Source organism: Vicia villosa, linkage group LG4 (genome assembly GCF_029867415.1).
Source record: "Vicia villosa cultivar HV-30 ecotype Madison, WI linkage group LG4, Vvil1.0, whole genome shotgun sequence".
In the NCBI taxonomy this organism is placed as follows: Eukaryota; Viridiplantae; Streptophyta; class Magnoliopsida; order Fabales; family Fabaceae; genus Vicia; species Vicia villosa.
Genome location: NC_081183.1, coordinates 169,920,047 through 169,943,704, shown reverse-complemented (window position 1 = coordinate 169,943,704; position 23,658 = coordinate 169,920,047). Strand labels below are relative to the sequence as shown.

The following is a 23,658-nucleotide window of genomic DNA, read 5'->3' as shown; positions in this document are numbered from 1 at the left end:
TGGTTTTTCTAAAAAATTTCATCCCTCCTAAGAGTTGACGTGACACTGCCACGTGGCAATGTCAGTGTGGCAAAGATTTACGTGGCATTTTATTTCCATTTTATATAAATTATATTTATAACGACATGTATTCCGTTGCAAAATCTTTCGCTAACATGAACATCATATAAAAACCTAGAATTCGTAGTTAATCTGCAGGTAATCTACAGTTAATTTGTAGCTAATTCTTAACTAATTCAAACACATCATTCTTATGATATGGAATTCATTTTTCTTTTCATAATTTTTTGCAAAAAAAGTTTATCGCATCATAAGATATCTCTCACAACCATTTAAATTTTTTTGACTTGAGATAAATTAAATATGAATAATTTTATAAGTCAATTTTCTATAAAACGGAAACAATAAAAACATTATCATATGAATGGGTTTTGAGCTATTATCTTTCATGGAGTATATTATAACATATATAAAGTATCTGTAAACTTCCATTGCATTCCGAATAAGTCTCAATTTATTTTAATTTTTTGATCAAAACACATATGTATTTCGGTCGGAAAATCAAAATAAATCAAGAATTATTCTAAGTGTCATGAAACTTTGCAAATAATTTTTATGTGATATTATCTAATTCCTTGCAAAATATTAGCTCAAAACTCAATCATATTTCAATATTGCGTTGTTTGCATTTCGTGGAAAATCGACGCTTAAAAAAATCTTATTTAATTCACCTCATGCAAAAAAAAAAAAATCAATTTTTGTGGGACACGTCCTAATAATTTATAATTTATAATTTGATACACTAATGTGAAAAAAATTAAAGCATGTCAACCATTTTACAGTTAAATTTCTCAATTCGTCACTTGAAAAAAATACATTTATGTGTTTCAATCAAAATATCAAAATAAATCAAGACTTATTCGAAATGCCATGAAAATTTGTAGATATTTTTTTGTGTTATGATATAACTCTGAAAAATAATAACCTAAAAAACAATGATAGTTTTTGTTTTAAAAAAAAATCGACTCGTAAAAATAATTCATATTTAATTTATCCCAAATAAAAAAAATTTAAAAAAAATTATGAGAAATATTCATATTTAGTTCAACACAATTATAAAGGATAAAGGTGAATTTTTAGTTACTATTTTTTTCAAAAGACTTATACTTTTATGTTCTTTATATTTAATATACAATTGTTTTATTTTAAATTATAAAGAATAAAAATAAATTTTAGTTAAAATAATAAAATTAAAAAATGTTAAAAAAAACAATAAAAAGATAAGTATAAGATGAAAAACTAATTGAAATAACAATTGAAAAATAAACTATAAATTAATAAAATAAGCTATAAGTTTGTAATGAAAAGATCGTTATCAAATAGATTTTTTTATCATATGAACTTATAACCTCAAAAATATATCAAGTCAAACAATTTAAAAATAATTATAATTTTATTGAAAGTTAAAAGTGCCAATAATTTTTAATATTTTTTTTTATAATGTATATTGTAGGAGGAGGTAATACAAAGCACAAGTAAACGTGTATGAAAACCCCTCAAAGTCAAGAAGGATGAGTGAAACATTAGACTTAGGCGAAAAGAAACCAACAATCCCATTTAAGAATTTCAATCTGACTATTTTGAGTTTACATAGAATGATTTATCATCCCTTCTAAAAATGACAGTTATAGTCCCTTTACAAGACAACTAGATAAGTATAATCTATAAATTAGTGAGCATTTATTTCCTTTTATCTTAATGACGTCAGTTATGTAAAAACATTTTAGAGGGGGCAATTTACAATAATAATATCAGTAAACAAGGAACTAACAATGTATACTTAGTCAAAAAGGGATATACAAATTAAGCTGCAGTATATAGAGCTCTTCCAACTGCCTGTTGATTTTACTTGTCCTTGCTATTTCTTGTGTAGTTAGAAAATGATAATCTTGACTGTGGCTGAAAAAAATCAAATGGTGTTCCTGGTCCGAAAGATCTTCTCGTAGAATTTGGAGAATCTGATAGCAGAGGTTCAAATACAGGATTTCTGTTTTTGGGTTGTGCTATTGACAAGGTAGAAACATCTTTCTCCATAGATCTGAGCTGAGGCTCAATGGTGGCAAGAGATAAAATTGGTCCGCCTACGCGTTCAGCCTGCTGAAGTATATTGATTTTGCTCGATTTATATGTATATCTAAAGTACTTGATGGCTAGAATTGGACCCATCCCAGCTGCAGTCATGAGCTGTGTCGTAAAAGAATTAATTGTGAAATCTCACGAACTAACAATTGAAACGAGAACAAGGAAATAATAGGATTATGTCTGCGATGTTTGTTGTTAACATTTTCAGTTATTACAAAAATGTCACTACATTTTCCCTTTGCTTTTTGTTTACAAAAACTTATAAAGAAAATAATAAACACAGCAAAATCATGTATGCATTCTTCATGAAGGGAGTGAAGATCATTCCATTGATGGCAAAAGATGAAAAAAGGTACTTACAAATATTGTTATCCAATATGATGGTTGTCGACACAACCGGAACATAATTGTATACATCCCTGATGAAGGAAGAGCACTAAAGATCCAGTTGATGACATAAAAGCCAGCCAAGTTGCCCCATATAGCAAGATGTTGCAATATTGTAAATGAACTGCAGGCATCAAACATAGGTCAAACAATCAAACCATATAATTTTTTCCAGCAGGTTCAAGCAACTAACATACTTTCTAACTAGTCAATCGTTTCAGGTTCTGTTACCGATTAAATTACATTTGAGATGCTTAAATTACACTACCTCTCTCCTCTAATTTTTAAAATTACACTATTTCTCGATAATTTAAAAAATACACTCCCCTCACCCGAGGGATAGAGAGTATTAATATTATATAATACATATTCATCACTCCATTAAGGAGAGGGTAGTTTTTAAAATTAGAGGGAGATCTGAGGTGGGGGAGGGAAGTGTAGTTTACTAAGAAATGTCTAACCAAAAGAAAAAGCATTTCATTTAAGAAAGGAAACTAAAAACCTAAGCTAGTTCTTTTAATTCATTACTCTCAGAATTTGGGTTGGGCCTAACTCATCCCTACAAAACCGGCTGTAAGGTGAGGATTGCCCCCACTTATAAACACAACACAATATCTCTATGCAATGTGGTACTAAATCCAACCCTTCAAACCCAACACAATGAAGGTGTTGGAGGCTGCGATGAAGGCAAAGGCAAGCCAAATGCCACAATTAAGGCAGAAATCCCAACAATTACTAACAAAAAAAGCATCTAAAGCTGTACTAATATATAAGCTTACTTGGTCTCCATTGTTATTACAAAAGCCTGCAACCATATACAACCAGAAAGTGCAACCATTGAAACCTCCTCCATTTCACTCTTATCATAGGCATATGCATGTATGCTTATTATAAATACAACTACTGCCTGCAAATGACAATCAATAACAATGAGGAACTATACTGCCATTAAATGTTCCCGAAATTAAATAATAGATTTAGGGCAGAACTTATTCTATTTTTCAAGGAACACTTCACAATTCACAACTCGAGATGATAAGCTTATTAAGAATCAGTAATTTATAGATATTGGTTATCGTTTATATAATTTCGCTCATAAGCAACACTTACATGGAAGAGGGATCGCCCAAACCATCCAGCAAATGTACTTGGATTTAGAAGCCTGTTCCAATACTGATAGTTAGTTTGATGTTCACCAATGAAGTTGATATATTCAGCACAATTAAATAACATCTTTACACTTTGGTTTGTTAAAAAGGATTTTCAGCTGTAATAAATTTTGATTGCTGTCATAAAATGCAGCTATCAATATTTTTAAAAAATATATGAGAAGCCTTGGTAGAATTTTAAAAAGTGAGAAAAATAGCAGCAAAAATGGCAAACCTTCCTGCTTGGCAGTAGAATAAAATTTGAGGATGGCGGAGCACAGTTTCCTCGCTAAGATCTTTGTCAAGCACACTGACCAAAACAGGAACACTAGTGTAGAAAACATTATAAGCCATCAAGCTAACAGAATTGAAGAGGCTGGTTCCAGAGACGCCTGAAATAAATGAAAAACTGAAATACAATAACTTGTCAGTATTTTAAAAGTTTGAGAATAGAAAAAAATTGAAATGTACTTGTCGTAATCAAACAACAACCACAAAAGGATAGAGAGGAAAGAAAAACAACACGCTGTTAATGTTTACTTTTCTGGAGCCACTCGAGTGGGATTTTGTGTACTTTCATAATAAACAATTACCCTGGACTTCTGGCAAGGGCATTGTTGTGTATGTATATGTATGTATACTATTATTATATTTATTTTTTTGTATTAGGCCTGTGAAAAATAGAAATCAGAGTGTTCTGAATGTGCTTGAGTGAGTAAAGCACTCAGCATCCATAATATTCATACACTATATAATTAATTACATATTATGTTTACAAGGAGAAATAAATAATAGTCCAACTTCCTAAATGCATGAATCTAAATATACATGAACCTAAAACTTAAATGCTCTTTTTAATGGAAAACATACTATGTATTTTTTCTATTTCCAACACTCCCCCTCAAGCTGGTGACTAAGTATTCTCCATTCCCAGCTTGGATATAATTCGTTCAAAATTTGAGCAACTCAATCCTTTAGTGAGAATATCCGCAAGTTGCCCATGTGAGGACACATATGGGGTGCAAATCAGCCCACTGTCAAGCTTCTCCTTAATGAAGTGTCTATCAACCTCAATATGCTTAGTTCGATCATGTTGAACTGGATTATGTGCTATACTGATAGCTGACTTATTATCACAGTAGAGCTTCATGGGTCCTTCCCATTTGATTTTCAAATCTTCTAAAATAATTTTAAGCCAAAGTAATTCACAAATGCCTTGTGCCATGGCTCGAAATTCAGCTTCAGCACTAGAACGTGCTACTACATTTTGCTTCTTACTCCTCCAAGTCACAAGATTTCCTCCAAGAAAGGTGCAATACCCTGTAGTGGATCTTCTATCAACAATTGATCCTGCATAGTCTGCATCAGTGTAGGCCTCAAGTGTTGTATTTCCATTTCTTTTGAACAAAATTCCTCTTCCTGGAGTTCCCTTGAGATACTGCATGATTCTATGAACTGCTTGTAAATGGATCTCTTTAGGACAGTGCATGAACTGACTAACCATACTTACAGCATATGCAATATCAGGTCTAGTGTGAGACAAGTAAATTAATCTCCCAACTAGACGTTGATACATTTCTTTATCTACTGCAACATCTTCTGTATTACCCAATTTAAGATTTGGATCCATAGGAACGCTCGCTGGTTTACACGCTGTTTTTCCTGTCTCTTTGAGTAAATCTGCAATGTATTTTTGTTGTGATATAAAAATGCCTTTTCGGGAATGTGCCACCTCGATTCCCAAGAAGTACTTCAGCTTTCCAAGAGCTTTTATTTCAAACTCCTTAGCCAAACAATGACTCAAGATATGTTGCTCCTTCCAATCATCTCCAGTCATTATAATGTCATCCACATATACTAACAAAACTGTTACTCCCCCTTGTGGCGAGTGTTTGATGAACAAGGTGTGATCCCCTTGACTTTGCTTGTACCCCAAGGATGTCATAACCTTAGTGAATCTTCCAAACCATGCTCGAGGTGATTGCTTTAGGCCATATAACGCCTTTTTCAACCTGCAAACTGTATTGTCAGACACATTTTTTTCATACCCTAGTGGTACCTGCATATAAATCTCCTCCTCTTCAGCATTTTTTTCATTAAGGATTAGGATTAATGTAATTAATTAGTTATTATTTCCTGTTCTTTTCTGTAATTAGAATCAGCATTCATGGGAAATTAATTCCCTTGATTCTTAGGTCAGATTTCTCTTTCAAATTCTGCCTTATGCAGTCTATAAATACAGCATATGTAATTCTCATCAAATAGTAGAAAATATAAAATATATTTCTATATGGTATCAGAGCACGATCTGAACCATCCCTAAACTAGTGCTGCCAAACGATGGAGGATCCCAAAGCCGATGAATCACTCAAAGTGGAGACTGGATCATTTCCGACCAGTTCACACGAAGGGCTCACTCACCTCATCACAGGCCATAAATTAAATGGTCAAAACTATACCCAATGGGTAAGGTCAGTCAAGATCTTCCTCGAAGGAAAAGGAAGGGAAGGCTACACTACAGGAGATTCTAAATGTCCCGAAAAAGGAGACAAAAACTTTCAGAAATGGAAACTTGAGAACAGCCAAGTAATGTCATGGCTGCTCAATACCATGAAAAATGAAATTGGTGAAAATTTCATGTTCTATGACACTGCAAAAGAGATATGGGATGCAGTGAAAGAAACATACTCAAATGTTGACAATACATCTGTCATATTTGAGATTAAAAGCATTCTTCATGACCTTCGACAGGGAGAATCTTCTGTTACTGAGTATTTTAATATACTTAACAAACACTGGCAGCAACTCGACGTATATGAAGAGGTTACATGGTGTTGTACAGAAGATCAAAAGAAGTATAAGGAGCTGGTGGAAAAAGATAGGATTTACAAATTCCTATTAGGGCTAAACAAGGACCTAGATGAAGTTCGTGGAAGGATCCTTGGAACCAAACCACTTCTCAAAATTCGAGAAGCCTTTTCAGAAGTGAGAAGGGAAGAAAGCAGGAAGAAAATCATGTTGGGAACACCCAACTCAGTTTCGTACAGCGAGAGCTCTGCAATGGCAGCAAGAGGGAATCAGCCCCGGCCACCACAAAAGAAAACCCGCCCCTGGTGTGATCACTGCAAGAGACCAGGCCACACAAAGGAAACATGTTGGATCATACATGGAAAACCTTCGGAGACCAAATTGTTCAAAGGCAAGGAGGGCAGAGGTAACACAGCATTTAACAATCAAGAAGCTGAGGTATACTCTAACTCATCTCCTTTTAGCAAAGAACAAATGCAGGCTCTTCAAAAACTCCTTCAGCAAACCATGTTAACTGCAGAAAAAAGTGGTACTGCTGTAGTGGCTCAAAGAGGTAATTACTTACATGCTCTAAGCACTATTAAGGAAAAAACAAAATCATGGATTGTTGACTCAGGGGCTTCAGATCACATGACTGGTGATTTTACTTTGTTTAGTAGTTATTCTCCATGTCCCTATAACTATAATGTTCGAATAGCTGATGGTACATATTCTAAGGTCATGGGTAAAGGGTCAATTGTCATTTCACCAAATATTACACTTGACTCTGTTTTGTATGTGCCTAAATTGGATTGTAACTTGCTGTCTATTAGCAAGATTACAAGAGATTTGAAATGTGTTACTAAATTCTTCCCTAACTTGTGTGAATTTCAGAATTTGGAGTCGGGGAAGACGATTGGCAATGCTGAAGAGTGTGCTGGACTCTACCTCCTTCAAGTGGAAAAATCAGAAGCAAAACTCAAGAATAATTATCATGTTGCAGCTGTAGTTTCAAGTGATGATAATCCTGTAATGATGTGGCACTATAGATTAGGCCACCCAAATTTCATATACTTGGAAAAAATGTTTCCCTCTTTATTCAATAAAAACAAGGAATATTTTCAGTGTGAAATTTGCCAATTGTCTAAACATACCCGAAACCATTACCCACCCCAATCCTATAAACCCTCCAAACCTTTTTCATTAATTCATAGTGATGTATGGGGACCATCACGAGTCCGCAACATTACAGGCTCGAGATGGTTTGTCACCTTTATTGATGATCACACACGTGTTACCTGGGTGTTTCTAATGAAGGAAAAATCAGAAGTAGGGAGAATATTTGAAATTTATCATAAGATGGTACAAACACAATTCCAAAGCAATATTCAGATACTTAGAACTGACAATGGTCGTGAGTATTGCAACCTTGCTCTAAATTCCTATCTTCAAAAGGTTGGAATTGTTCACCAAAGCTCGTGTGTGGACACCCCCCAACAAAATGGAGTAGCGGAAAGGAAGAATAGACACCTTTTGGAAGTGACTAGATCAATCATGTTAGCCACAAATGTCCCACAACACTTTTGGGGAGAAGCTGTCCTTTCCGCAACTCACCTTATAAATCGAATGCCCTCCCGTATCCTTAACTTTAAGACCCCACTCTCCACACTTCAAAACCTATTTCCAATCAGCAAAATATTTTCCTCTATTCCATTAAAAATATTTGGATGCTCAACTTTTGTCCATAACCTCAACCCTCACCGAAGCAAATTAGACCCAAAATCCATCAAATGCATTTTTCTTGGTTACTCCCCTCACCAAAAGGGATATAGGTGTTACTCTCCCCATACCAAAAAATTTTACCACACTATGGATGTAACCTTCTTTGAAAATCAACCCTATTACACCAAAAATGGTATTCAGGGGGAGCATATCGTAAATTCAGAATACCAACTTTTGCCTCTTGAACTAACCGAACATGACAAAATCTTACCAAACCAAACCGACAACACTCAATCAGCCGAACCTATGCCTAAACCAGCTGGAAAATTACCAGAACAAACCTCTAACATTCAGCCGAGTGAAAGGACAAATGAAGTTATGACGGAAACAGGACCAATTATAATCTCAACCACATCTCAACAGGATTGTGATCCAAAAACAGGTAATTGGAAGGGTTTTTGTTATAAAAGAAGGAGGAAGGAGGTAGAGTCAAGCATATCTCCAATGCAAGGCCATGAGTCAAACCAGGCTCTAGAAAATGAAGTTCCCACAGGTAATATTCTTCCTAACTCTGAACATGTTGATACAGCAGATATTGATATTCCTATTGCTATGAGAAAAGGGGTTAGAAATTGCACTAAACACCCTATTGAAAAATATATCTCCTATGGTAAACTATCACAAAGTTACAGGTCCTTTGTAGCAGCTGTTGACAACATAGAAATTCCAAATAATATTCAAGAAGCATTGCTGAAACCTGAATGGGCAGCAGCTGTAACTGAAGAAGTTCAAGCACTTGTAAGAAATGGCACATGGGAGATCACTGCTATACCAGAAGGGAAGAAAGCAGTAGGATGCAAGTGGATATTTTCAATTAAACACAATGCTGATGGGAGTATAAACAGGTACAAAGCTCGGTTGGTTGCTAAGGGATTCACACAATCATATGGGGTGGATTATGAGGAGACTTTTGCACCTGTTGCGAAGCTCAATTCTGTCCGGGTTCTACTATCTCTGGCAGCAAATCTAGATTGGCCCCTACACCAACTAGACATAAAGAATGCATTTCTAAATGGAGAGTTAGAAGAAGAGGTATATATGCAAATTCCTCCGGGACTTGAATCACCTGGAACCTCAAACATGGTGTGTCGACTTCGCAAATCTCTATATGGCCTCAAACAATCACCAAGGGCATGGTTTGATAGACTAACAAAAGTTGTCAAGCAAGATGGTTTTGTTCAATGTCAAACAGACCATACTATGTTTGTCAAGCACTCTTTGGATGGGAAGATAGCTTTGTTTATTGTCTATGTTGATGATATCGTAATTACGGGAGATGATGATACACAAGTCAACCAGTTAAAGAAAATTCTAGCAAAAGAATTTGAAGTCAAAGACTTGGGACAACTCAAGTATTTTTTAGGGATGGAAATTGCACGAACAAAGAATGGTATTTCAGTTTCTCAAAGGAAGTACACTTTGGATTTACTTCAAGAAACAGGTATGCTTGGATGCAAAGCTGCCAATACTCCCATAGAACAAGTAAAAAGGAGTGAAGACGAGGATGTACCAGCTAATAAAGATAGATATCAAAGTCTAGTAGGAAAACTAATCTATCTAACACACACCAGACCAGACATTGGTTTTGCTGTAAGCATGGCTAGTCGTTATATGTCAAATCCAACTGAAAATGACATGAGAAATGTGAACAGAATTCTCCAATACCTAAAAGGTACGCCGGGCCGAGGACTTTATTTTCAAAAGAACTCAAACAGAGGTATTGAAGTCTACACCGATTCTGATTGGGCGGGATGTTTATCTGACAGGAAATCGACTACAGGCTACTGCACATTTGTATGGGGTAATATGGTAACTTGGAGAAGCAAGAAACAATCTGTTGTGGCCAGGAGTAGTGCAGAAGCTGAATTCAGAGCTATGTCACAAGGTATTTGTGAAGGAATTTGGCTTAAGCGAATGCTAGATGAGATCAAAATTCCTACCAATCACCCCATGAAGATATTATGTGATAACAAGGCTGCTATTAGCATTGCTAAGAACCCGGTACAGCATGATAGAACAAAGCACGTGGAGATAGACCGACACTTCATCAAGGAGAAAATTGATCATGAAGTTATAAGTGTTAACTATATTCCATCATGCCAGCAAACTGCAGACATTCTAACAAAAGCCCTTCCAAGGAACATATACGAGAATATCAGATCCAATCTGGGTATGATAGACATCTACCACCCAGATTGAGGGGGAGTGTGGAATAGTTAATACAGAATCAAATGATTCTGTTTGTACAGCTCATTAAGGATTAGGATTAATGTAATTAATTAGTTATTATTTCCTGTTCTTTTCTGTAATTAGAATCAGCATTCATGGGAAATTAATTCCCTTGATTCTTAGGTCAGATTTCTCTTTCAAATTCTGCCTTATGCAGTCTATAAATACAGCATATGTAATTCTCATCAAATAGTAGAAAATATAAAATATATTTCTATAGAAAGCATTCTTCACATCAAATTGTTGTAAATTCCAACCATAATTGGCAGCAAGTGACAAAATTACTCTCACTGTATTCATCTTTGCAACCGGTGCAAATGTCTCTGAGTAGTCAATTCCATAGGTTTGTGTAAACCCTTTGGCAACCAACCTGGCTTTATATCTTTCGATTGATCCATCAGCCTTATATTTTACCGTGTACACCCATTTGCATCCAACTGGCCTCTTTCCTTCTGGTAAAGTCACTATCTCCCACGTTCCATTCTTCTTCAGTGCGTCCATCTCAATATTCATGGCTTGCTTCCATTTTTCATCAGACAATGCCTCAGAAACATTAGTAGGTATGGAAGTAGCGTTAAGGTTTGTAAGGAAGGCTCTATGGGTAGGTGAGAATTTTTTAAAAGAAAGATAGTTTGAAAGGGGATATAAAGGTTGTTTGGTGCATTTTCTGGTACCTTTCCTAATAGCAATTGGAAGGTCTAGGTCATCATCTGTTGTTTGGGTCATAATTTTATCCTGCAATTCAGAAGAATTAATTACCTCATTTGAAGGAGTCGAGTCAGACTCTTGAACTTGTGTCGATTCAGGAACGGTCTTTGACTTTCTCATGTAAACCAGATTCTTTCCATATCTCACATCCACATCAGGTTCACATTCAACTACTGGTATATTTGATTGATTTGACTCAACTCCCAGTTCTTCAGGCTCAGATGGGTTTGGTACAAGTGTGTTTAACTCAAGACCAGAAAGATCGGGTCTATTTGACTCGAAACTGGAAGAATTAGGTGGATTTGACTCGAGACCAGGGAGATTGAGTGTATTTGAGTCATGACCAGATGTATTTGACTTAATACTAGACAAATTGAGTGTATTTGACTCGAGACCAGAAAGATCAAGACTTTCAAGCTTATCTTCCTTAAAACTCTCCCCCTGAAGATAAGGTTGAGTGAAGTACGGTTCCTCTTCATGGAAGGTTACATCCCGCGACACAAAGAATCTTTTAGATGGAGGATGAAAACACTTATATCCCTTTTGAGTAGAGGAATAACCGACAAAAACACATCTTAGGGCTCTAGGATCGAGTTTTTTCCTGTCTTGACTATGCACATGGACAAATGAGACACACCCAAAGATTCGAGGTTTGAGATTACTACTTGTTGACAAATTTGGATAGAAGGAAGAAAGAACATCCATAGGACTCTTGAACCCTAATACTCTAGAGGGTAATCGATTAATAAGATATGTGCTAGTGAGAACGGCCTCCCCCCATAAATATTTGGGAACATTTTTATGAAACAATAGTGCTCGGGTTTGGTCTAATAGATGCCCATTTTTTCTTTCTGCGATTCCATTTTGTTGTGGTGTGTTAACACAAGAAGACTCATGGACAACTCCCTCTTTTTGACAGAAAGAAGTAAGAACATGATTGAAGTACTCTTTTCCATTATCAGACCTAAGTCTTTTAATGTTTACTCCAAATTGATTTTTAATCATGTAGAAAAACTTTGGAAAAACAGTACTGACGTCAGACTTGTTTTGGAGTAAAAATACCCAAGTAACCCGGGTACAATCATCTATAAAAGTCACAAACCACCTAGCACCTGTTACATTTGGATTAGAAGAGGGACCCCAAACATCTGAATGAACAAGATAGAAAGGGGAAAGACTTCTTTTGTTGTTTAATGGAAATGGTAGACGCTTATGTTTAGCAAACTCGCACACATCACAATGAAGACTTTCAATATCTACCTTATTGAATAAAGACGGAAACAAAACTTTAATGACTCCAAAAGAAGGATGACCTAATCGACAATGAAAAAGAAAGATTTTTTCCTTTTTGGAGAGTATTGACTCTGACATAAATGAGTGAGACAAGTGGACAGAGTTGTACCAACGGTGTAAACAGCGGCTGAAAAATGTGCAGAGTTGTACCAACGGCTGCAGAAAACTGTATGAAACACTACGGACGGCTGCCGGAAAAGTATAGATAGCGTTTAATTGAAAAAACTTGACAGCACGTGTTGCCCAGTCAAGATTTAAGGGTTCTGACAGCATAAAAATGCCCGGTCAGATTTCTAAATACTGATATTAGCGGAAGTAGAGTCCCCTAGATTAGGAGCTCAGATACCATGTGAAAAATAGAAATCAGAGTGTTCTGGATGTGCTTGAGTGAGTAAAGCACTCAGCATCCATAATATTTATACACTATATAATTAATTACATATTATGTTTACAAGGAGAAATAAATAATAGTCCAACTTCCTAAATGCATGAATCTAAATATACATGAACCTAAAACTTAAATGCTCTTTTTAATGGAAAACATACTATGTATTTTTTCTATTTCCAACAAGGCCCATTGATATGACCCACAGTAAGAGTTTGTCTATATATTGAGATCAGTGCTTGTACTCTTAATACAATCGAATTAATATTCAGAATATTTTTCTACATGCATCAATAATCGAAATAGTTTACGGTTTAATGATGAAAAGAAAAAGGAAGGCCATTGTTGGTAGAAAACTCACAAGATTTGGATGAAGCATATCAATAAGGACTTATAGAATGAATATTGCGAGAGAAATGCTGTACGGTTGTATGAATACCGGCCATGGACCAAAATCAATCTCTTTAGGAATCTAAACTCTGCAAATTAACAATAGAATCATAATATCATTTACTGAAATCTGGTAGTTGTGCAGATAAAACAAGAAAGAGAAGCCGCCAATTTGCCTCATACTTCCAACAAGAGAAAAATACAAGCTTTCAAAAGAGTGTTGGATCAAATTATTGTAGCTAGTAAGAATAACATGGAAAAGTTATTTGTGATACAGAACAGTAACATAAACTGAACCATATACAAAGGCTTACTTCCAATGCTGTAATCAGCTGCTCTTGCTGCCTGCAATCCTTCTCTGCCACTTATGCCCACACCAATATCTGCTTGTTGTATCATCCTTACATCATTTCCTCCGTCGCCAATTGCCAATGTTCTATAATCACATGATTTTAATATCTGTACAAGCTGCATCAAATAGTGGTATACAAGTCACACCAGTGCCTAAATTTTTTGATAAATTAACAGAAAGAATATAGACAGCAGTATTATGATCCCCACCAAGAGGAAAACAAAAAATATTTTGTCCTGTCCTTCATCTTCTAATAAGTTAATTAAATAAAACCAAGATAGGACAAACCTAGAATATAACAGAGAATAGAAACTTAGAAAAAATGAATATAAAATATAGCTTCTTAAAATAAGACCAAGCAACATAATTTTATACACCAGTACTGTTGAAAAAAAAAACACCTGTGCTTTTTGCGACGGTGTCACACGACAGCATATAGCAGTCCTTGACAATACTGCCAGCTCCGTGAAAGCTTTGCGGTAGTGTTTAAGTGCTATCTCAAGAGCCCATCCATCAACAACAAAAGCCACATCCTGATTGACCGAGCAGAACAGTGAAAAGATTAACTTCAAAACTTTTAAACTATACTTGTTTACTAAAAAGAATGTTCTATTCTGAACTATACTTGTTTACTAAAAAGAATGTTCTAACTTCTATTCTGAAAAATACTTGTTTACTAAAAAGAATGTTCTATTCTGAACACCGCAATGAATGCATACAATAAAAGAAGCATTTCACAAGATTTTATTATTACTTAAGATTGGAAAATAAATTTAGTAAATACAAGAAAGACAGAGTACCACGAGCAAATAATAAAATATCCTCCAAGGTCCACAAGAAACCACAAAACTCAAAAACCAGAAATGAACAAGAAAAAGAACATCAAGTAAGCAAAGCTTCTCAATCACTGGATTCAAAATTGATACAAAGTAAGCGTACCTTGGGCTCTGAGGTAGTTATCCGCATTGTACGAAGCACTCTTTCTAAACTTCTGCAAACTTCGTCTTCTGTTTTTCCATCAATTAGTAGAAGCTGTCCCTTCGGTTCTATGAATTTAAAGGGGAGGAAATTGAAAAAGGCTCAGGAGTGTGGCAACCATAAATAAAATAAAATAAAATAAAAAATTCCTAAGAAAAATGCATGACATTGATTGAACAATAGTAAAATTTAAAATTTAAAGCCACATAAATACTTAATATATATATATATATATGTCACATGTCAGAGATGTGTTATTTACACACAACTTTAGTGAGAGAAAAATTGGTGAGAAAAATGGAGAGGATCGTGTATCATAAAGGGGTAGGGTAAATAAAGAAATGATGTGAAAATATTTAATGGGTAGTAAGTTTTTGTAATCATGCAAAGGAACTATGTCAAGTACCATATCAGTCAGGGAGAGGCCAGGTGTTCTTTGAGGAGGCATGTATATCACCCCAAAAGTTTAAAATTTCTTCATTTTATATATAATTTGATTTTGAAAACAGTTTATTTTTAAATTAATCACTTCATATATGCTATTCATTCTCTTTGGCTACCCCAGTTAAAAAATCTACTCCCACCCTGCCACGGTTAAGGAATTAGACAGGTTTACCACTTATAAGCTTCTCCTCAAATAAATGAGACAAAAGGAGATTTGTCACGTAAACACATATATAAGTCCATTTGTTTCTACATATAATAAGAGAATGGTAGGGCAACCATAGATCATATTGAGACTCTTATGTAGCTTGATTCTTTGAACAGACACAATAAGATTACTATTTACATGACACATAGAATAAAACTACAATGTTTGCATGATCACTAATGTGCACTACCTGGGGAAATGAAATTACATGACAGTGCAATTTGTATTGCAGTATTCTGTTTGTCTCCTGTTAGCATCCAAAAATTTATTCCAGCTTTCCTTAGTGTTTCTATTGTTTCAGGAACTCCATCCTGAAAGATATCAAATAAAAAAGAAATGATGGTCATCACATAAACACAAGGGAAAGTCCTGCTTTAATTTTTTTCCCTTTATCCCTTTAACTATCTAAAATAGATAGAAGTTCGGTAAAACTATAGAATTTTATAATTATGATCTTAAATCAGATAACAAAAACAGAGGTAAGGACTATCTTAAAATAGACTGTTATCAACAAATACAGCATATTCACCTGTAAGCGGTCTTCTATCGCCGTAACACCAAGAATTTCCAAGTCATGTTCTACTCTTTGGCAGACCTCAGCTATTCTCCACTGTAAATCATATTAGACTAAGAAGACATGTTCTTTTACATTATATAAAATCAGTAAAAAGTGTCTCCTTTACCTCTCTATCAACCAAAGCGCTACTGGCTTCTTTAAACATCAAAGACCAATCTTGATATTCATCTTTCTTTAACTCACGCCAAGCCAAACATAGTGTACGTAATCCCAAGTGAGCATATTGTTCCACAGCATCAATGAAGTGACGGGTTTGCTGCCCTGCAATAAGTAATAATGTCAGTAGTAAAACTAAATAATGGCTCAACAAATGTAGGTATCACAGTAATGACATTCTAGGTAGTCCATTAGGTGTTTCAGTTCAGTTTTGAAACATTTATCAGTAAAATTGACCTGATAATTTTGGACAAAATTTCAACATATCAAAGCAAAGTTTTATGAAGAATGTCAAAAAACCCATTATAATGATTTGACCTTAACTGGTTTGCTCTAAATTTGATTTTTGCAACTTTTGGCAGAACTGTTTGCATTGCATTATGTAAAATATAACTAAAAATATAAGCATAGATACAGAGTATGTTAGTCATAGTTATAGCAAATGATGTGTGTGTGTATGTGCGCGCGTGTACACGTGATATAGAATAGATAGATACACAAACATGGGAATATTCATTGGTAAGTTAAGCAGTGATTAGAAGTCCAAATCAAATATTTAATTTTGGGTTTCATTTAACTGTTATCAGTTATGTCAGTTTTAAAGCTATCCGATTAATCTACCTTATATGATAAAGTTTGATTGGACTTGGATTAGATTGGCTTTGTTTGTCCCAATCCATGTAAACAAGGTCACAGAGAAGGAACAGGAACCAAAATAAAAAGGGATAGTTAAAATACATCACCATACATAGCATAAAAACTGTCCATGTAATATAAGTCAGATTAAAAAGAAAAAAAAGGAAAAGATTAAAATAACTGAGAAACATTTAGCATCTGTATTTGGTAAGGAAATAACAAAAGGTGGTTCCAAGTTCTAACAATAAGGCATGAGAGACAAATCTTGATAGCTTACTTCCTACTCGACTGAAACCACTTTAACTGGATCTAAGCCAGCATGGCGCCGATTCATATGAGTAGAAGAAAATTATAATGAAGTTGGAGGAGAAGGTACTATCAAACAGTCGTGATATAAATTGAAAGAAACACCATATGTAAATAACATTTGATTCTCTTAAAATTTAAATAAGCAAATACGAAAACAAATAAAATAAAATAAAACAAACCAGCACGAGCATATGGAAGAATAGCCTCATCTGCTCCTTTTGACAGGAGAAGGATCTTTTCATTTTGGCAATCTTTCAACACTACTGACATTCTTTTCCTATCAGAAGTGAACTCTAAGATCTCCAGGACTTCATACTGAAGTATAGAAGTGTTGAACTTGACTTCTGAAATATTAAAGAACGTGATTATATGAGCCCAAGTAGCCAACTAATTAGCTGTGCTTCCAAGAGAAATAGCAAGTAAAATGTACCAAGAATGTTTCCACTTTTATTGAAGAAAATCATATGCAGCTGAGCAGCAGCTTGAACAAGAGCATCTTCATCCTGAGACTGTGCCTTATACAAGATATCTCCAGTTTTGCTATATGCAACAGTACCAGAAACAAGTATGAAATTTAAAACGATTATCCTCAGGTTTAATAAAATTGTCTTGACTAAGAAATATGCCAGTTTTGACAGTTTTTATATCTGTGGCCTAGCAAGGATGAAGGCAGAATCACCTTCGTGTAGGTATGACAGTATTACATATTGCCATAATTGTAAGAAATAGTACAGCATCAGAAGAACCACTGGAAATAGCATTAAGAAGCTCTACATCTGCATATCATATCGCAGGATGTCATTAATCATGCAGGTAAACTTGCATTCCAAAACATATAGCATATCATAGGGTCATTATTCAAGCAGGAAACTTGGAAACTTGCATTCCAAAACAAATATCTTGACATAGCATTCAGGGATCAAAGAAAAATGTCAATGAGTGCAAGCATAAATATCTATAATTTATACAATCTTTCCTGTGCTACATTCACTCCTGAATGCCTTAAGTTCCTCATTATGTTATAACTTATATACCATAACCAAACAAATGATCAAATGCATTGTAGTAGCAGCTTAATCATGTAAGCTTAATATTTCTTTTCAATTTCTTTCCAGTAATGAAAAAGCATTCTAATACAGTTACCATGTAACAACGATATACAAGTAAAGAGTTTCCTAAACCACACCTTTCAATGCATCTCCACTCTCATTTCCATAGAAAATGCCACTAATACAACATCTTCTAAATATCATCTTATTTTCAGTCAGGGTGCCTGTTTTGTCTGTCAAAATGTACTCTACTTGTCCAAGGTCCTCGCTTATCGCTGTACTGTCACATATGACAAACATAACTCATAAAAAATGTGTTAAAGATTCCAATTCATCAAAGTATTTAGAAACAGGATCCTTCAGCCACTCACTTTGTTGCATGAGATGGAATGCTAGTCTCTAGGTCAATCATTTGATGGTCCCAGTCAATAAACTTTGCATACAAGCTCTTCATTAAATCCAGAGATACCTGTCAGAGATGGAACAGTTGAATGTATCAACCTTAGATATGGTCACACTTAAAATAATCCAAAATTAAATAATGACTGGTATTAGCATTATTTCAAATACTAACTTCTAAAAGAACATAAGTTTTTATGACATCCTTTTATTTAGTTAATAAGGTCATCAATGTTCTTCCTGCAAAAAACTACCACTCAATTTCTTTTGCTACGGTTGTTTTTAAAATGTGAATATAAATGAAAAGCATGTTGAACTATATAATGGAATGCAATGTCAAAACCAATATCCAGTGGCTCACCTTAATTGAAATGGGTATCATGATAGAACAAAGAAGCTCGAACCGCAAAGGGATTACCAATAACTCATACCAAGGGCCTTCGTGAGGGTAAAGAACATACCATTGCTTGAAAAAGAAAAGGGAAAAAAACATGAGGGTCTATCTACATGACTCAAAATCATAACATTTCAAAACATGGGAACTTCAAGAGAATAATAACAAGCAGGTAGTGAAACATGGCATAAGTAAACATACGTAAAATAAGGGAAAATATTTGAAAGATACAAAATTAAAATGAGGCAAAGGAGTATGATAATTAAATCCAAAATTTTAAAAAAAATCATGAAGGATGCATATTGGTACCCTTACAATTGAGTATATATTTCACGTGGAACAGAAATGAAGCAACAAGCAAGCCAACTTAGTCTTACACTCTTACTAGAAACAAAAATAAAAATAAAAATTGCAAAAGATGCAAGCTCCCTCCATGGAAGCACAACTAGATGAAAGGATAAAATAGCAAGCACTACAAAGATTCCAAAAATGACTTAACAAATCCTAACAAGGATAGGATTTGACACAATTGGATAAGAGATTAAGTTCTAAATTGTGACATACTTTTCTTGCTTCTGTGTCCTTCCAAACATTACCCGCTATGCCAAGAACCAATACAACAACAATTTGGAATATAAATATAGCACCAGTCAACTTGTCGATCATGGCATCCATAGCAGTGAGCTTTGGTTCTGGGATACCCCTACTCATGCCCAATTTGGTTTCGTTTCCTGAAGAAAAAAACATACCAGATACAAATTTAAACTTGCTGAAAAAGTATATGGTTTTAAGAGTTTAATATGTAATACATGGACTTGCCTGTATAGATAGCAACTCCACATGCCCACTCAGTATTTCTCAAGTAACATGACTGAAGAATTGTGTTTTTAATGGTTAAAGGGCATACATCATTATCAATAAAAGGGGGGTACAAACGCACGTTTGCATCAAATCTCATGACGTCTTTATCTGGACTGGGACACTCAATTACACCCTAGACACATGCACACACATACAAAGAACAAGAGTAAGTAATAAATGGTCATACATAATTACTATTGACAGTCAACTTCAAACAGTTCTACAAAATATAGTTCCTACGATAAATAAATCTTGCCTTAATTTTGTGTAATAGTTCAACATCAATTCCCATGCAAGCAGAAGGTATGACCCGCGTCTTCAAATCAGTTTCACCATCCAGTGCAGAAGTCTGGACATAATGCCATATCATAAAGTCGTTGAAATGTACACAATGAATTGTGTTGTTCTTTTCCAAAAAATAGGAAATATAAAAGAAGAGTGCTGGAGGAATCTTTATTGCAATGCCACACACAAGTAGAAGACCAGTTTTTAGCATGAATCATGACGTAATTACCTCTATATAGCAAACTCCTTGGGGATCAGACGTGCCAATCAAAACAAGGTCACAAGGCACTTCATCATTTTCACGTAGCCATATTATATTACCTACATGAATATCCTGGGCTTGAATCTGCAGCACCGTCAATGAAACCCCCACCAAAAACTAGTTAAATTTACTGATTAAAAGGAACACGGTAATCATTTAAAATGAGAAAGAACACATCAGTCTTACTACCTCCAACATTGATACAGGGAAACACCTATACATAATTCCTGATATTTCAAAAACCCTAACATCTAGCTTATGCAAAGAATTTGGATTAAACTCAGTAAATAATACCGAAATGAAAGAGTATCAATATCTTCAAAACAAATCAACAGATTATCCCTTTATAAACTAAAAGACAAAATGAAGGATAGTTATTGAAGACCAACTACAGGAAACTTAAGCTAAGTTCTTTTTAACTTGTTTTACTTCTGGGCTGCTTTGTTTTTAGCTAAATTATATTTACTTGAGTAAGCTAAAAAACAAAACAAAACAAAAATATATTTAAGAAATAAAGTATGGTTCTCTTACAAGTTTCTTGACACCTTTCCTAACAACCCATACTTCCTTCTGATTTGCCTTTTTGTCTGAAAGATATCTATTGTAATCATCCCATGCCTCTTTTGATGCAGAGACTGCAAAAATAAAGATAAGTGGACCCCATGTACTGGCAGGATTTACTGGAGTAATGAGAGGCCATAACTGCAAGCAAGCTATCAGCAAAAAGTACTGATTCATGAACCGGCTGAAAAAAGGAGGAAAATCAGCTGGGTTAAAGAATATTTATATTCATTAGAAATTTGACACACAAATTTCCCACCAAAGCAAAACTAGTTTTTTCTTAAGGAAAATATATGTTGTAATCATTAAAACACTCGAAGATTGGTCAATATAAGAAATTAAAATAAGGCTGGATCCCTGGAATCTGAAATGGGTTCCATTAATGTGAAATTAAAACTGTTCTAATCCTCTACATTTATAAACACAGCTAATGTTCTATTTTTTACTTACATCTTCACTCTTTTAAATCATGTTTCCCTAGTGCAAACTATATGGTGCATGTCCAAACTGAGGATTTAATCAAATGAATTTTCCCTTGCGATCAAAAACCTTTGTTGATTAGTAACAGTAAACCGGTATACCAGGAAATGATATCACACTAAAAACACTTTAAGGTGTGCAAAAATGCCTATGTGGGTGCATCAATGTTGTCGTACTTGCAATGTAATGACAATGAGTAATAAGCAGCATCAGAAGAAAATTTACCTGAATTGTTCCCATAAATTTTTTGGAAGAAAGTTCAATAAAGTATATTTTCTATTTGATATTCGATTATCACAGTAAAGATCATGAGATGACTCATCATCATCGATGTAAACATAACGCTTCATTGTCGAATTCTGAGCATCTAATTGTGGATAGATAGATATCCTCTACACCTCCATTGCAATGCTCAAATAGAACAATTTTTAAAAAATCTCAAACAGGCATATCCTGCAACCAACAAGGAGATAAAAATCAGTTTCGAATATATATCACGATCTCATGAAAAATAGATGCAGGGGAAGAATATCATCAAAGATGATTAAAATAAATTGGGCATCTCAATAAGTAGCATACATGATCATATTAAACTTTGTTTGGATTGACTAATGAACACCTCATTTGAGCTTATATGACATAAGCACGAGTCAGAGTGTTTGGGAGAACTTATAACAATAGTCTATGGCATATACACAAGTTATTTCCAACTTATTTTAATAAGTTCTCTCGGATAACTTGTACCAAAAAGAAAACAAAAAATTACCATATTTTCTCTTTTGTTATTCTTGAATTATCTTACTGCAAAATGCTCTAAAGAATTCCGCGCACAACTTAGGATAATTGAATTTCCTCCCTCTTATTATCAAGGGCCAACAATCTCTCTTTGACCACTTTTAGTCTCCTATAATATTCCTCTCATGATTTAAATGTCATTCCTTAAGACTTCTTTGATTAATTTAAATTTCTGCTTCAAAACGAACCCATCTCATTCTCATCCAAATAAATTGAACAATCGTCATTTCTTAATGACAAACTCTTTATAACCCATACAAACAATCCAACACACGTAAAGGTGTATGATACCAATTCAACTCATCCACAAATAGATAAATAGGACAGTGATCTGACAAACTTGAATCAATTTTAACATAACATTATATTCCACTTTATATTTACAATAATGATTAATGCATTAAAACTTCCAAATAATTAAGGACAATTTAATAAAATACTATTAACTTTCTTTAAGTTATTATATATTTTCAATATAAAATTATTAAATAATATGTATAAAAAACTTTAAGGATGAAATAGCATTAAAAATATTCCAAAATTATAATAACACTATGTCAAAAAAAAAATTGAAATGAAAGTCTAACATCTTGTTTTGTCAACAAAAAACATTACTATAATAATTTATCCTGGATGGGTCCAGCCGCTCCAAAAACCCATAGCCCAACGAAAAGCAGACATAGACGAAGAAATATTTAAATCTGAGAAGCTCGTAATTCGTATGATTGAATCGGAGCGAAAGGAAGAAACAAGAATCATTTTCACATGGGTATACTCTCTCAGCATCCAAACCAAACACATAATATTTTAGATGTTTTGTTTACAGAATCCAACTTCAATTGCACTTAATTTTATGTATTTCTTTTAATTTTAGCAAATTCGTATACATTCTTCCAATTTCGTCGATATATCTTTACCTATGCAAGAGGACTTCACTCTTAATTTCATTTCCTCTCTTACTAGAATGTTTTAGTATTACAATTAGTAATTAGTTGATATGAATGCTAAAATAGTTCACAAGTGTAACAAAACAAAACAAACAACTGCAACACGGAAATTCTACAGATTATATATCAAATTGGATCGCAGCAAAATAGTTCATCCTCAGTTCCTCTAGTAAGATTTCAGATACAAACGAAGTTTAAAATAACATCATAGATCCATTAATCGAACAAAAAATAACAAAATAAACAAGTTTAGAATAAATTATTAAGAGAAATATGTAATAAATGCATCTCAGAGTAATAATTCCCCATAAGTTTCTTCACCAACAATCAAAGTGCAAGGATAACGAATTGAAATTGTTCGTCACTGATGCTCGGAAGAGTGGATACGAAGCTTCGTGAGTTGATTGTGAAAATCGAAAAAATGGATAATATGATCATACCTTGGATCTGGTTCTTCGAATTATGAATGGATCGTTATCAGTTGCGTGTGGAATGATGGTGAATTTTCAGTATTTTTAGAACCGTGTAAAACCCTCGGTGCTATTCGGACCCTCTTATTTGTATTCGGTCTTCGCCGATTAGTCCAACTTTTTTATTTTATAAGATGAGCGTAACTCTCTACTGAATTTCCTTTTGTTTGGAATCATGGAATTGAATGAAATAAATTTATATTTTATTGTTTGTACTAATTAAAAATGAATGGAATTGAGGGAT

At 34.2% G+C, this 23,658-nt stretch overlaps 1 protein-coding gene and 2 non-coding genes across 4 annotated transcripts; all 3 read right to left on the bottom strand.

Annotated features, from left to right (window-relative positions):
* Window positions 1–1,486: 1,486 nt before the first annotated feature.
* Window positions 1,487–23,565, bottom strand: LOC131595875 (phospholipid-transporting ATPase 2-like). 2 transcript variants are annotated; one of them, XM_058868382.1, is made up of 25 exons: window positions 23,385–23,557; window positions 21,428–21,655; window positions 20,693–20,906; window positions 20,129–20,245; window positions 19,871–19,963; window positions 19,573–19,747; window positions 19,318–19,484; window positions 18,721–18,825; window positions 18,332–18,429; window positions 18,098–18,240; window positions 17,591–17,687; window positions 17,342–17,451; window positions 17,091–17,255; window positions 15,917–16,071; window positions 15,763–15,843; window positions 15,424–15,544; window positions 14,543–14,649; window positions 14,005–14,136; window positions 13,566–13,719; window positions 13,223–13,340; window positions 3,913–4,086; window positions 3,640–3,691; window positions 3,309–3,436; window positions 2,503–2,653; window positions 1,487–2,244 (listed from the first exon to the last, which is right to left on the bottom strand). In XM_058868382.1, the coding sequence occupies exons 2-25, from the start codon at window positions 21,550–21,552 to the stop codon at window positions 1,906–1,908; spliced, it is 3,321 nt and encodes a 1,106-aa protein (XP_058724365.1). In that variant the 5' UTR covers window positions 21,553–21,655; window positions 23,385–23,557; the 3' UTR covers window positions 1,487–1,905. The 2 variants fall into 2 exon arrangements, with proteins under 2 accessions (XP_058724365.1, XP_058724364.1); XM_058868381.1 differs by lacking the exons at window positions 1,487–2,244; window positions 2,503–2,653; window positions 3,309–3,436; window positions 3,640–3,691; window positions 3,913–4,086 and adding an exon at window positions 4,110–5,689 and having other exon boundaries at window positions 23,385–23,565.
* Window positions 23,075–23,162, bottom strand: LOC131600936 (small nucleolar RNA snoR27). Its single transcript, XR_009283538.1, has one exon. It is a non-coding gene; the product is annotated as a small nucleolar RNA snoR27 (small nucleolar RNA).
* LOC131600934 (small nucleolar RNA snoR26) lies at window positions 23,227–23,318 on the bottom strand. Its single transcript, XR_009283536.1, has one exon. It is a non-coding gene; the product is annotated as a small nucleolar RNA snoR26 (small nucleolar RNA).
* Window positions 23,566–23,658: the final 93 nt, after the last annotated feature.